At 41.2% G+C, this 15178-nt stretch overlaps 1 protein-coding gene across 3 annotated transcripts in view; it reads left to right on the top strand.

The window, feature by feature from the left end:
* Positions 1-15178, top strand: part of LOC102684961 (rasGAP-activating-like protein 1) — a 62777-nt gene that overhangs the window by 24338 nt on the left and 23261 nt on the right. For all 3 annotated transcript variants that reach the window (XM_069182225.1, XM_069182224.1, XM_069182226.1), the window contains 5 exons: positions 1080-1161; positions 4452-4592; positions 5237-5328; positions 7525-7642; positions 11909-12062. In XM_069182225.1, coding sequence (XP_069038326.1) covers positions 1080-1161; positions 4452-4592; positions 5237-5328; positions 7525-7642; positions 11909-12062 — 587 coding nt within the window. The remainder of the gene's footprint in view (positions 1-1079; positions 1162-4451; positions 4593-5236; positions 5329-7524; positions 7643-11908; positions 12063-15178) is intronic.

Raw genomic sequence — 15178 nt, 5'->3', positions numbered from 1 at the left:
AGAACAAACCTGCGTGTCTTTGGGAGGTGGAAAGAACCTGAAGACACAGGGAGATCAGGGACACAGGTGTCCTGGCCTGGAAGCTCTACAGCTAAGGCAATGGCATTAAACACCAGCATGCTGTCCAGAACAGAGTGGAACTCACCATCTGTCCGTCCATCCAGCTGTTTTCAAATCGCTTCATTCATTGTAGGGGTGGGGGCAACCCAAGCCAAGCGTCCCTGAGCAGCTCGTTTCAGGGACAAACCCACAGACTAGGGATCACTGCTGGGTTCTAGGATGGTGTCATATAAGATGTGGTGAGACTCAAGTGTAAAATGCATTCAAGAGCGTTTCCTGGAGATTCTTGTTTGAAGCTGAATCAGTGTCTCAACATTCACCGAAGCTCACACCCCTTGTGGTTCAAATGAGTAGGTTGATTTGAAACAGCTCAGTGGTTAAATACATCTTTGCTCACTTCTTCATTTACAATGACATTTCAGTGTTTTATTTATAGCTATCTGTGCCTACTTAACTTGGCATTCTCTGCAACACATAGAGGCTTTGTCTAAGTTGAAAAGACCGTTTTCAGTAACAAAAAACTAAAAACTTTTATGGAGACAGGAAAGATTTCTTAAGGGAGAATGGCTTTGTGTAACAGTCACATGTTTGGCCTTGAGTAGTAATGTGATAATCTGCCTAAATAGTATTCTACTATATTTAATAAGCAATTGCAATCAATAAGTGTCAAGGAAAAATAATATTGAGTGATTATCCATGTGTCACAGCTGTGAGCTGCTTGACCTATGAATCTAACTCAAATGCTAAAGATGTTTAAGGCTGTTAAATCTGAAGTAGTGTCCTTTCAACACATTCTCAATAAATTTGTTTGAGGGTCTTACAATGTTATAGTAAGGTTTTTTTATTTTTGTACAATTTCCATTATATTTTTGATATCTTTCATTGAAAACAGCATTCTCATTATTTCTATTAATATTTTATTTCCAATAATCTTTGGCGAGTTTATCCAGGGTCCTGAAACCCTGATAGTGTTCTGGAAGTGCTGTGACTAAAGTCGGCTGTTTGCTTTGCCTCCACAGAGATCTTGCACCACGAGACATCTCAGGTACTTCAGACCCCTTTGCTCGCATCATATTCAACAACCACAGTGCAGAGACCTCGGTGAGCATTCTTCCTGCATCAGCTGTGATGTGCTCCTCTCCGGTGTGCAGTACAAGAGCTGTTTTGTATCACCATGTGCTAACCTGGGAAGTACAGACATGACAGATACAGGTGTGAAGGTTAAGGTTTTTTGAAGGTAGTATTCTGGAACTTGTATTCAGTTTAGGCCAGAAATTTTAGTTCCATTCTTCCTAAGGCCCACTTCATTAAAGACAGGCCCTGTAGCTCATCAAACAAACTGAGCATCATCCATTCTGAACACACTGCATCATAGCAACCTAACACTACTGATTGCAGTGGAATGCATCCTTTAATACTGAGATACTGAGCACACTACTGCCCAGGACTCAAAACACTGTGCTGCTGAACAGTGCAACACGGCAGTTTTACTCTCTCTGGCTGCTTCCTGTCTTGGGCAGAAGTGTTGCCCTTACCACACAGTGAAGCAGAGGGTCAGTAACAGAAACTGTCAGTAACAGATCTGGAGAATCTAATATCACATGTAACCCAGGAATTAAACATGAACAACATTTAATACTCACAAACAAATTTCAGATCATTAAGATACTTCTGTCCTGGGAACCTGAACCACACTTTCACAGTTCTAGAGCTCTAGATCCATTTTAATTCCGGTACAAACCAGCTCAATATCTCCTGAATGCAATAAAATCTCCTGGCCAGCAGGAGAGGAAAGACAGATTGTTACAAATTTGCATAACAGGCAACATGTTATTTAAATAAAGACAAACAGATCCTGTTAAATAATTTGACTATTCATTAATGTCTTATAGCGTACATGCAGTTGTTATGAATAAAACATAAAGCACACAGGTTTTTATTTGAATATAAACCTTCAATTCAATTCAATTCAAGCTTTATTGTCCCCTCAGAGAAATTTGTTTTATTACAGTCAAACACAACACAATGACAAATAATGTCATTAATAACAAATGTCTTATGTGAAGACAGGTTTCTACCCTTTTTTATTTTTTTTACCTAGGGTCAGTTGTTCCCTGTAGTTAGGCCACAGACAAACCAAGAGTTTACTACTGTATATGATGGGTAAGAGGCTATATATAATAGAGTATCAATTGTATATTTTTATTTGAAAATGTACAGGGTAAAATGTTTAAAATATCCTGTACCTGTCACTGGTAGAGGATATTCAAGATCCACCATCTTTTAAACTTTGAAATTTATCAGTAGCTTACTGTTGGTAACTAGTTGATCCAAGGATCTCATCCAGGTGCATTGTGAAATGTGTGTGATCATGTGTGTGTCTGTGTGTGCCCTACAATGTACTGGCGTCCCTTCCAGGGTGTGTCCTGCCTTGTGCCAGTTTCTCGCTGGGAAACACTGCAGCTCCATTTTGACCCTGAATTGGATGATGCGGTTAGGAAATAGATAGATGAACATAATGTGCAAATTGGCTAAAACTACAACTCATCTAAAAAAATGTAACATTGAAAGTACTATTAATGTGTGATTGCTACAAAACAAACTCCTTCCAAGCGTAAAAGAATATCTGAAGTCACAGTAGTCACTTACGCAAAGCTGTGTATTATGGTTCATACAAGTTACCGGATTACAAAGAATAGGAACTGAAAAATGTGCATGAATGGTGTACATTATGTCTGAGAGATGACAGCCCATTTTTTAAAATTTAACATTCTAAAGAAATCAAGAACACAAATCAAAGTGACTAACAAATTAAGTCCTTTTTTCCCTGGGATATAACTTTTAATGGAAATGCACTGTCGTCTTTCCTATAGGGTAGAAAACCTGTCAAGTCAAAGAAAGATGGAAAAACGACAACACTTGTCCACTTCAGTAACCTTGCAGTGATTTCATTTGATAGGAATCTGGGGAGTTGATGTCAGGGCTTTCATTAGGATAAGAGCGTTTCAATAGCAGGACTTTGACTCTGAACAGGAGACCTGAATTTATAGACATTAGTTAAATACATAAAGAGAGCAAACAGGAACATAAACGTGCATGGAATTTCATTTCACCTCGGGGAAAGGACTGCAGCATGTGCTGTGAAGGCTAACAGACTTTTTAAACCTTCATGTAAAGAGCCCTTTTTAAAATGTCATCAGTTATTTTCAAGTTTAGAATAAGCCCATCAAGATTCACCAGTTGTTTCTTCGTTTCTGATTGTCCTGTAGCTGCATGGCCTCCTCGGCGCAGGAAGAATGGCCTGCTCTGATATTCCTCTCGTCAGAGCCATTCGTCCGTTGTCACACTGCACAGTCCCTGGTTCCTCACAGGAGAGGAGTGGTACTTGTCTCAGCGATAGCCCTGCATGCTTGAATGATTAGAAGAGTTGTGTTATGCTGGGGACCAGGAGGAGAGCCTCGGCTACCTGTCGCTCCCACGGGTCTTGCCAGTCGTGCAGCACAGTCTGTTGAGTCCTGGGAAGGACGGGAGCAATTGGATTCCAATCCTGGAAGTTCATGGGAAGGAAGTGGAGTTACACCCTGGATGGGACATCAGTCCATTGCAGGATATGCACATACACACAAGCACAGAGGTAGGATTCAGAGACACCAAATGACCCATTCAGCAAATCGTTGAAAGATAGGCGGACACTGGAGCACCCCTTGAAAATGTGTGCCAACTCCGCAGAGAAGGTTTACCCCCCCAAAAAAACAGATTAATGAGGAAGCTGGAGCTGGGTCGGAGGCCTGTGGATCGTGCAGCTCTCTCGGAGTGGAGTTTCACACCCCTGTTTTAAGAAAAGAAGAAGACAGCACCTTGGTCAACACCATTGCATGTTATTAAGACTTCGCTCACTCGCGTGTCAGGTGTAGTGATCCATTTGAAGAAAATACAGAATAATTCATTCAGACAACTTCATTTTCTTTTGTTTAAATTTGTTTCTCTTTCCAAGCTGAATGGCCTGGTCTGAATGGCCTCTTCTTCTTTCTACCCTTTCTCATGCTCTGTTTGACTTTGCCCTGCTTGAACTGACACTGCCTGGCTGATAGGGCTCGGCCCATTCTCTGCGTTTGTGCCTGCACTGCTTGAGCTCCTCAGCAGTCCAGCTGATTCTGTTAAAAGCTGTCAAATGCAACACGGGTGCAGATACAAGTGAGAGGGATTGGCATTTAAACGTCTGTGATTCTAGGTCTGTCTGGACAATGGTGGTCTTCAAAGTGAAGCTGATGTGGTCTGCCAAAGCTAAGGGATATCCTAAAACAGCTCAGGATGAAAGCAGAGACTTCATGGAAAGAAAAGAATGTTTTACTGCAAATGTTTAGCTTTCCCAGTATTTCTCCCACATGCAGATTATTAAGAAGACGCGTTTCCCTCACTGGGACGAGCTGCTGGAGCTGGAGCTAGAGGCAGAGGAGCTGCCAGAGGAGAAGTGCGTCATGCTAGAAGTGTGGGACTGGGACATGGTGGGGAAGAATGACTTCCTAGGGAAGGTACTGTACTGTCTGTTCACCCCCGTACCTCCCTCATACAGTGTCCTTCGATACCGCTCTGTAGGTGCTGTCCATAAAACACACTCATGTCCTGTAGTGACCTACAATACAATCAGGATTTCCAGCTGAGGTTGTGAACAGATTCATTAAATTAGATCAATTTTCCATAAGCCTGGTTTCCATAAGCCCACTAAAAATCTTCAATAGTGAAGGGAAAGGTGAGGACTATGTTGCATGTGTTTATCTGTGAGTATATATATATAATTATAATACTGTATAATTGAATTGTTACACAATGTACAGCCACTTCAGGGTATATATGTGTTATTTAGGGTATAAGACTACCAACCTGTCTCCCGGTATGACACTGGTGGCCTTTTGCATAACCAATTAATTTGAAAATCAATCACTAAATACAGATACAGTATGTGCCTTGCAATGGCAGTTTCTCAGTTATCAATTGCTGGCATATAATGTGCCAGCTGAGGTTAAACGTGTCCCTACATTTTAAACATACCTCCCCTCACCCAGAATGAGAGCGACTGAGTGATGCTTTGCCCCCCAGGAAGGGCCTAGTAACAACACTGTGCCCATGTGATGATCGCTGTCACGACCATGTGTGTGCGTATGTCCATGGCTTGCAGGTAGAGATCCCCATGGCCTGTTTGCAAAGGACCCCACTCTTGCAGGGCTGGTTCCGGTTGCTGCCCCTGGGAAACACTGAGGATGACGCAGGGTGAGAGTTTGGAAAGGCCCTTGTCAGGTCTTTGCTCTTGCTTTCATTTTATTTGCAAACTAAAGGACTGGGCTTCACTCACCTTGACTTCCCATACCTATGCTCTTTTTAAGGAAGCCATTACAGCATACAACAACAATTAAAGTTAAACAATTAAATTCAAATATAACCAGATTTGATTTCCAAATAGCAATGTACAGTACGCTAATAAAATCACAGAACCTTAACATCGCTCACTAGAGTTACTGAATTATTCCAGTCACATGTTATACCAGTCTTTGGAGTGGAGAGACCAGATCTTTTCACAAGGAAGTTTAAGACAAGTTAGGTATACAGAGCTGCCAATCGATAGACAAACTGCTTGACTCTGTTGCCATTTTTACCTCATGAGTAGAGTTACAGGTCCATTATAAAAGATGATCAAAGGAAAACAGTGAATGACATCACTGAAAAGAGGGCTCTAAGTCCCCTCACAACTTTAGAACATAATGAGTTATATATTAAAAACAAGAAAATGCTGCTACATGCTTCGAAATGCTGTTATCCTTGTGATCTGAGTGGTGTTTGTATCAAAGATACAAAGATTTTACAGTGGCCAGGAGTGTATCAAAACTTTCTGCACCCTTATGGCATGTTATTTTGGATTATTCCTTCAGGTAAGTAATGACTTGGGCGCTTCATTTGTGTAAAAATGGAATGTCATTGCTCTTCTGTTGCTGGTTTTGTAATGGTGCTGCTTATACCTGAGGGAAAGCAGCTTCCTGAGGCAGTGAGAAGAAGCTAAGAGCAGGCAGAGCAGGCAGGCAAGCACCCTGCCAGGGACGTTCCAGAAACGTAGCTGAAAAAACAGGCGAGCAAGACATCCATGGAACAAAGCACAGGGGGGATCCCTTGGGGCTGAACTGAGGCAGGGTCGGAAATCCAAGTGTTTAATGACGTAGAGATCACCAAGACATAAGGAAGAGACTCTGAGACTAAGTGCTACAGAGCTGCAAATCTTAATCTGATCTGAAATAGCCATCTCCCAAGGAGATGGGTGAGGTGATTAATCTCGCACAGGTGGAAGAGATGTCCTGACAGAGCATGTGTTCACAGCGACCAGCTGACTGACAGGCCTAGCAGAGGCTCTGCTGGTTGTCATAGTGATACTAGAGCTTTCTCTAGCACTCCGGTGGGAGTGGGTATGACACATTTAATACAGAACACCCCTTCAGCTGAATAAATTAAAGATGGCAGATGAACAGGCATGGTGTTACTTATCACCATGACTATAGTTATGGGTCAGTATCCCTTCAAAGTTCTATTTACATTCAGTAAATTCAGTACATTCAGTACAGTACATTCAGTTAATTTGCTGTGCTTGTTGTCTAATGCATTAGATGGTTCTTAAAATAGTTTCCATTATACATGGATGCCTATGACAAGTCAGTAAAACATTTTAAATGAAAAAGTTCTGCAAACCAGTCATGGTTCAAAATGGAGTAAAAACACCACCTCAAAGTCACTGAAACAGTGGACTGGTTCAGAATAAACTAGAGGACAACAAGTGGATACTACATGGAAGTGTATTTTAAACTGAGAGCAGGAGTCATTTCTTCATGCAAAGGGTTATGGGAGTCTGGAACAAGCTGCCAGACATGTTGGTGAAGGAAATACCCTAGCTTCCTTCAAGAAATGGCTGGAAAAAAGATCCTTGATTCAACTACCTGCTACCAAATGGACTAGTTGGGCTAAGCATCCTCCTGTGGTCTGTAGACATTCTACTCAAAAATCAGCACTGTGTGCACATTTTAATTGTCAAATTTCTTTGCATAGTCCCCAGAGTTTCCCACAACAACAGGGACAATCGGTTCGCCCACACAGGCAGTGGCAGTGGTGAAGTGACAAGAAATTACAAGTGCAAGGTTATTTAAAACACATCACTCAAAAGTACCCACGTGTAAACTAATTAGCCTTCAGTTTGCCTTTGATCACAAATGTCAAATTTAATTACTGGAAGGGTCAGTTTAATGTTTCAGCATTTGATTGCTTTATGAAAAAATACTTAAGAATTCTGCTACTGTTTGATATTTGACTACCCATGACCTCAGTGCAGTAGTGTACTGTAAAGTAGTGATGTAGCAGGGAATGTCTCATGCAGGATTTCTGGTGATTGTGCTTGCTTATATGGTGGTGATGGTTTTTGATTCCTTCCAGAGGTAAACTGGGAGCACTGAGGCTAAAAATCCGATTGGTGGAGGATCGCATCCTGCCCTCCATGTACTACCAGCCTCTCATTGACCTTCTGGTGGAGTCTGTCATCTCCCCTGCTGAGGTGAGGACCCTGTTTCGTCTTGTCCAGCCAGAGGCCCTAGAGTGGCTCAGACAGTAAAGGTGTCCATTCGGGATGCAGGTGGTCAAGGTCTCTCCAGTTGATTGTTTCTGCACTGTTATAAATATGCCAAGCGGCATGAAGTTTACCCCCAATCCATGAAATGTATAATTGATCTAAATTATTGACTGAACTTGTTAATATTCCAAATGGAATTCCACTCAGCCTTCAGTCGTGGAGGGTGTTCTTGACTTGCCAGTCAATAAGCTGTGACTGTGTCTTACTGTTTGAAGCACCTATGGGCTCTTTTGGTCCTTATGCAGGTGACAGAATAACTGTTTAACAGTTGGAGATTCCATACTGATTGGAGATAAAAGAGCTAAGAAAACATTGCTGCATCTAAATTCATAAATGCAAAACAATTCTGGGTCTCAACTAGACATACTGTAATTAAGAAGATATTACGCATACCTGCAAGATGCTGCTCTTTTAGGACTGAACTAAACACCTCACTAGAATCAAACTCCTGCCTGCTCACCTTGATGGATTAAACATCTCTCGAAGCCTGAAAATAGCCAATGTTGAAATATCACACAAGGTAATTCTGATTTGCATGAAGAGTGGAAATGTGCTGCTCTAATTAGGTATGTGCCACCCTAATGCTGCTGTGGTTCACCGGCCCAACAGCTGCCTCCCCCTGTGCTTATCTCCTCACAAGGGTGTGATGCAGCATTTTAGCTGGATCGCTCATATTGAGGCAACAACCATCTCATTGTATTCTACTAAAAATAACTGGAGCGAAACACCCACACTTGTTTAACCACTGTAGTGGAACAGTTACTACCTGTCTTTACTTGAAATTCACAATCAAGCATCTCCAGGAACAGCACATCGAGCACAGGGCAGACAACGTTACAGTGTCTTACCACTGTCATTTTACTGGAAGTGTTGTTCCCTGGGATATTCTGAGCACCTTAACAATGTTTCTGTTAGAGCTTTCTGGTCTTGTTCTTGTAGCAATAGCTTGTGATTTCGTGTAATCTATTTCTAGCACCATTAGACATCTTAATGAAATGGGGCTGTATTAGACTGGTATCGAAAGATTAAGACACCCCTAGCTGAATACTACAGTAGGTCACATTTTTGACAAGGGAAATATGACTGATACTGAATACACAAGGGGGGGGACCTTCACACGAACTGAAGGTCACTTTGTCATTTTGTCTGGCGAAATAAAACACACACATAGCTCTCAATGCAGGGCCCACAGTACATGAAAGGGACTTGAAAAGGACTGTTCACAAGCTTGCTTTAATTACAAGCTAAGGTCAGACATTGACACACACTGACATGACACACCAAAAGCGGATTCAATGTTTAACTAGAAGAGTGAAGCACAAACCAGATGTTCACTGACCTGCTTTCACAGCGCCATCTTGTGGCCCAGAAGGAGGTTAGTTACCATCTAGTCTTCAGACTGGTGAGGAAATCATTTTTATTCTTCCCATACTTTTTCTCCAGGTGTTTCTACTTTTAAGAAAAAAAGAAAAGATGTATCAAAGATTTTTCAAATCTTTATTTTGAAAAAAAGCTGATGTTTGTCCTGTTTTTTATGGTATGATTGTGAAAATGCAATATTCTTTTAGAAACTCAATTTGAGGTGATAAGGGCTGGGGTATCTGTTAGAGAAGGCCAACTCCAAAGTGTGTTTAATTGGTTCTCTGGCTTGCTGAGCATTGAGAGTCATTGGAATTTCAAATGGAAAGGGAAATGAGCACTGTGTATGGTATGTGGATGTCACAGCTTCTTTGTGGGCACTACCATCTCCATGAATGACCTCTTGAATTTAGAGAAGCCTGATTTGGATTAGAAACAGTGGTGAGGGAGATAAACATCAGTAAGAACAGCTTAAAGTGTTTTTAAACAAGAAGAAGGCACATTAAATCCATGTGCTCTGTGTCCCAATTCAACACTTGCCAGATCTGTTTCACTGCAGTTACAGAAAGGACACCTTTTAATGGAATGATGCTTATTTCTGATGCAGAAATAAGAAATGATGCAGAAATAAGACAGCTTATTTCTGCTGTCTTCTGCTCACGTAGTGCCACTCAGTATAGATGACTTTGTTTATGTTGATTGAAAGCATTCCTCAAAATTATTTGCTGCAAATGATTAGAAGAAGCCTCTATCAAAATGTTGCCTCAGCTACCGTATAGTGGGCCTTAAATGTCTGAGATTAAAGGGGTGTTGAGCTATATTGAAACTTGAACATTTTATTTCAGCTCAACTTTATTGCTGCTACTGTATGTACAAATGGGCCACCCTTTTACAAAATTAGAATAAATTACAAAACTGATTTGAATGAATCAGTGCTGCACGAACATGATCTTTGTGTTTGTTCTTCACTGGGGCAAACCTGAAGGTGCCCACTCTAGGCTTTGGACAGTTTTTAATCATTACAAATTAAGCTTTAGAATATGTTAAAGCAATAAATGGCACATAATATAATACATGTAGGAATAATATTATATGCAGGAAATGGAGTGATGAGGTTTCTATGCAATACAGTGCTCTTTAGCCCTCTAAGCGAGAGCTTCTACAGGCAGAGTGTTAACACATGCTGGGAACATCAGACATGCAAACACAACTCCAGCTGGTGTCAGAGGGATCAATTGCTTGTGTGCCCACATTACAGATCCATGCAGGTCTTTACACAGCCATCGTGGAAAGGACAGGCGAGAAATGTATCTCCATAACACAAATTGCTTCAGCTGTTCCAGTCTTCAGCAACCTGAGTTTTAAAGTCCAGATACAAAAAGTCGATTCCATCAGACCATGCTAGCAACTGGAGCATATCCGTCACATCAGACAATTTTGTTTTCTTCCTTTTCCCAGTTCAGAACTGTGTTTTCTGGGACTGCAACATTGAAACTACTCTAGTCTTCCGAGATCTCAGAGGTTCAGTCAGGCTGGGTCAGTGTAGGGATAGGGGCCTTCTGAAGACAAGCTGTGCAGTGAAGACAGATGGACAAAGTAGTAAGAAGCACTTCCTCACAGACAGGGAACCAATTCAAGCACCGTTCCATGTTTGAACGACAGTGCCTGATGGGATATTTATATATGTGATCTTTGAAAGACATTTGAGAGACTTTTGCACCAGAGCCCATGAAAAAAAAGGCCCATACTACAACTGGACATGAGTACTGCAAGCAGTGTAGTCTCTGAAAACTTGTCTTTCTGTTGCACAAATACAGTAAATGTGTTAGGGAAATAACTGCTTTGTCACATCCAAGTTGCTCATATATTTTTTTTAATACAGTATCTCATCAAAAACTTCCAAAAGTATGGTGCATTGCTTCTGTACAAGCACAAACCTTCCTTTATGATCATAAGACTTTTCCCAATTTTCTGTGTTTTATTAATGGAGTAAATTAAGCAATTTCATTGTTTCCTGGTACAACATGAAGAGGGCTTTGAACACGGTTTAAAATGGAAAGACAGTACCAAGCTTGGATTTCATCCAACTGATTACAACATTAGCATATGTTATAACACATCGTGATGTTTATTTAATGTTCTGAGAATTTAGTGCCAGGTTTTTTAATGACATTTTCTTTTCAGGTATGTGGAAATCAAATGTATACTCGGGGACAGAAATAGGATTTACACAATATTGCAGCTTGAGCCTTTCCATGTTTTTCAGAAAAGCTCCAGATTCATATGAAGAAAATGACCGTGTGAAAGAAAGGCCGTTTCTAATGGAATTTCATGTCAAAGTCATATCTAAAGAATGTTCTGAAATTTGTAGAACTCCAATGGATCAAACGGCGTATTTGAGTCCCTGTGCATTGCTTTTCTACTTCAGGGATAAAACCTGTGCAAAACTACACAACAGAATATGCAGATCACACTGTCTTGCAGTAGAAATCTCGTTGGCTTCAGCGATTTGCAAACTGGATCACAATCCATTACCATAAGTGAAATAAAACACACATAGCTCTGAATTCATATTTTGCATGACTCACTGTACATGAAAGGGACTGGAAGAGGACTGGCTGACGAGAAGTGGGAACTACAGTTTAAACCTGATGGTCACTGGGCTGCCTTCACAGTGCCATCTTGTGGCCTGGAAGGAGGTTGGTTACCATCTAGCCTTAAGACAATACAATGGACACCTTGCTGGCTGTAGTGATTTTCAAGTTGAATCGCAATTCATGAGTGGACCCAGGAGCAGGGACTAGAAAACACTGACCCCTGTTCTCTCCCCAGGTGGAGGACACGACTCCCTTGACCATGCTGGAGGAGGTGACCACGGTCGAGAGCCGACAGGATGTTGCCATGACTCTGGTGAAGATCTACCTGGGCCAGGGGCTGGTGGTTCCCTTCCTGGACTACCTCAACACTCGAGAGGTGCACCAAACATGTGAGTGAACTCATTGAGGAAGTGTGCAATCGTCAACTGAGAAGGTCATATGGAATCCTACTCCGCTGGGCCCCTGACCAAGACCATTAACCTCAACTGCTCCAGGGGTGCTGTATAAATGGCTGACCCTGCGCTCTGATCCCAAGCTTCTCTCCCTGTCTGTGTGTCTCATGGAGAGCAAGCTGGGGGATGTGAAAAGACAAATGCATAAGGCAAGAAACTGTATATGGCCAAGAAAGTGATCTTATCTATCTATCTTGGTGTGAGTGTGTGTCTGTGTGTGCCCTGCAATGGAGGCATATTCATATTTCACTTTTTTGTTGGACCAAGCCTCCCCTACTTTTGTGACTTTAGTGTGTTATGTTCTTTTGTGCATCTAAGTAACACTTACTTAAACATATTCTTGGTCATATCCGGCAGAGAGAAAAATCAAAATGCACCGTTTCTTTTTCATTCTTGTAATTGGTTTTGTTTTTTCTAGCTTCCCCCATATTCAGCCCTGCCTTTTCTTCTAGTACTGTTCCTGTTAATATTAAGAAGCAGTGCCTCTGAGTAGCTTACAGATATAATGGGCTCACATCACAAACCGGTATCCCACAGGGGAGTGAACTGTAATTTTCATCAACAGTTTTCCGGCACACAGACACAATGTGTGTGTAGGCGATTGACTGCTGCTGATGCTATATTTACCACCAGCGAAGCAATTATTCGCATAATTTCAAAATAATTTGATAAAAACCTTTTTTTTTTCTTCTCCTCCTTCTACGGTCTTCCCACCAGTACTACTTTATGTTAACGCTGGTACTGCAACCCGTGTTTCTGTTTCCATAGCGACACCACAGAGCTTGGATTAAAGAGCAGGCTTTCGGATCACGAGATCAGAACTGAAGAGAAAAAAAAATCTTAGGTCTTCTGTGCTGTTCCTCTTTGAAATGTGCTTTAACTCTGTAAGTGCTGCACTAACCTACTCTCTGTGTCGTGTTTGCAATAACATGATTCTGCCCATCATCAAAGCCGTCCTGTTACTCTTTAAGGGCTTACCATCAATATACATACAGCTGGGCCTAGCAACTGGAAAATGTTTCCATAAAAACAGTATGGTCCTCTTCTTAGAGGCGAAGGAAGCTCGAATTAGAACAACTGTTATGCCAACTTAATTTTTACTGTTCCTTCAGCGGGAAAATGAAGTTGCATTATTCATCCAAAACTGATATTTCATTGTACTTATGTGATATTTTATTATTTATAATGATGGCAGTCATGATTTTCATCCAGAAGCTGTCAAATACTGACCTTTGAAATGCATTTTCCACTGCACTGTAGCTCAACTAGCTAGTTAATTAATTCATCTGGTTTGATTAATTGGTAATTAATTCACTGGAAGACTATGCAATTTCTTGGGGATCCGTTTCAGATTTAACATATCCACTTTTTTACATTCCATTTTAAACATTTGCATGTTCTGGGACTGTTTAAATTATTCACTTTGTACATACTGAACACAAAACACAATTAAATTGAAAACTTACAGTAGTAATGGGACAGACCATGCTTAGTCCATTTGGAAAGTAAAACCAGCTGGTGTTGGATCCCAGGTACGAGGCCTGTCAGCTTACAGTCCACTTAATAGAGTAATTGCCACACTTTGTAGCTAAATCAGTTTAACTCTGTTCAGAAGGTTTAAATTGTCACTGCTTGCAACACACCCTGGAGTCCTGGATTGTCTAGCTTCAGGGCTGGATCTGTTTACCTCAGGTTAAATCATTCTTGATTTTGTAACACCAGTGTCTCTTGGCCTTCATTAGAGCTCAAGTATTAGTTGCTGAATTGAGCCCTTAATTGAAGTAATTATTTAATATGAACTATTTCATTGTCACTGGTGCTTCAGCTGATACCAAGATATCTAATTTTTAAATTTTATGAGGCGATTGAAATTCTTAGATATTTTAGAAGCTGAAAGCAATGATGTTTTTATCTAGTCCAACAATGCCCGTGGAATTCATTTCATTACAGTCACTGAGCTGGGAAGATCAATTACTCACTGTAAGGCTGTCAGCCACTTGGAAAACACAATAAAATGGAGTTATCCAGGAGGGCTTATCATATCTTGATAATAGCTGTTATTATTTTCGGGTGAAAGATCTTTTTACAAGGAACAGAAAAGTAAAAAGTGATATTAATTTCAGTGCTTCCTGCCAAGTGAGGAAGCCCTTTAGGAATCATTTGCTGTAGTTATTGTCCTCTTTATTGAATATTTTTTCTGTCATTCAACAGCAACCATTTCTCATCAGATAGAGTGCTGTGGAAAAAGTCCATCTTGTACAGTGTTTACTGAAAATATAATACAATATAATTTCCAATCGCTTTATCCAATACAGGGTAAAATGGGAGCTGGATCCAATCCCAGCAAGGATAAACCCTGAACTGGATGCCAGACGCACGCATGCATGCATGCACGCACGCACGGCAATCGAGGGCGTGACGGTGCACATGTCTGCCCTTCCCAGGATGCCTTACAATCTAGTACACCCAGTCAAAGACAGTCCGCATGTCTGTGGGGTCTGGGAGGATACTGAGCAAACCCACACTAACGCAGGACAGAAAATGGAGTCTCCAGACAGACAGACGTCTGGGTGTGCATCTGCCAGTTATTTTGGGGTTTTCTTCAGAGTTCTACTGGGTTTTTGGTGATGATCAGAGTGTTGTGGTCCTTGGCTTGGACACCCTGGTCTTTGCAGATGAATTACTCCTCCAGTAGTGGGCATATTTGTTGTTTATTCGGATTGATGGTGGTTTTGAGATGCCCAGGCTCTCTGCAGTGATTCTAATTAGAATATTCTTTGTGCTAATTTTCACATTTGCTTGCTGTCCATCATAAACAACTCTATAATCTACATCTTGGGTTATATCTTCTAGCTAAAGGGATAGAACCAAAAGAAAACTTCAAAGGCTGCCAACAAAGCTGTACATCCACAGCTGTTTCATGTTTTCACAATTATTGCAACATGGAACACCTGGGCAACTAGAAACACCTGCCAGCCACGTACCCCAACACTCATACTCACAGGAGATTGAACACGGCTTAGAAAATGGTTCTAACATAAACAAAAGTACAG

Source organism: Lepisosteus oculatus, chromosome 22 (genome assembly GCF_040954835.1).
Source record: "Lepisosteus oculatus isolate fLepOcu1 chromosome 22, fLepOcu1.hap2, whole genome shotgun sequence".
Classification (NCBI taxonomy): Eukaryota; Metazoa; Chordata; class Actinopteri; order Semionotiformes; family Lepisosteidae; genus Lepisosteus; species Lepisosteus oculatus.
This window is presented reverse-complemented; position numbering and strand designations above follow the sequence as displayed.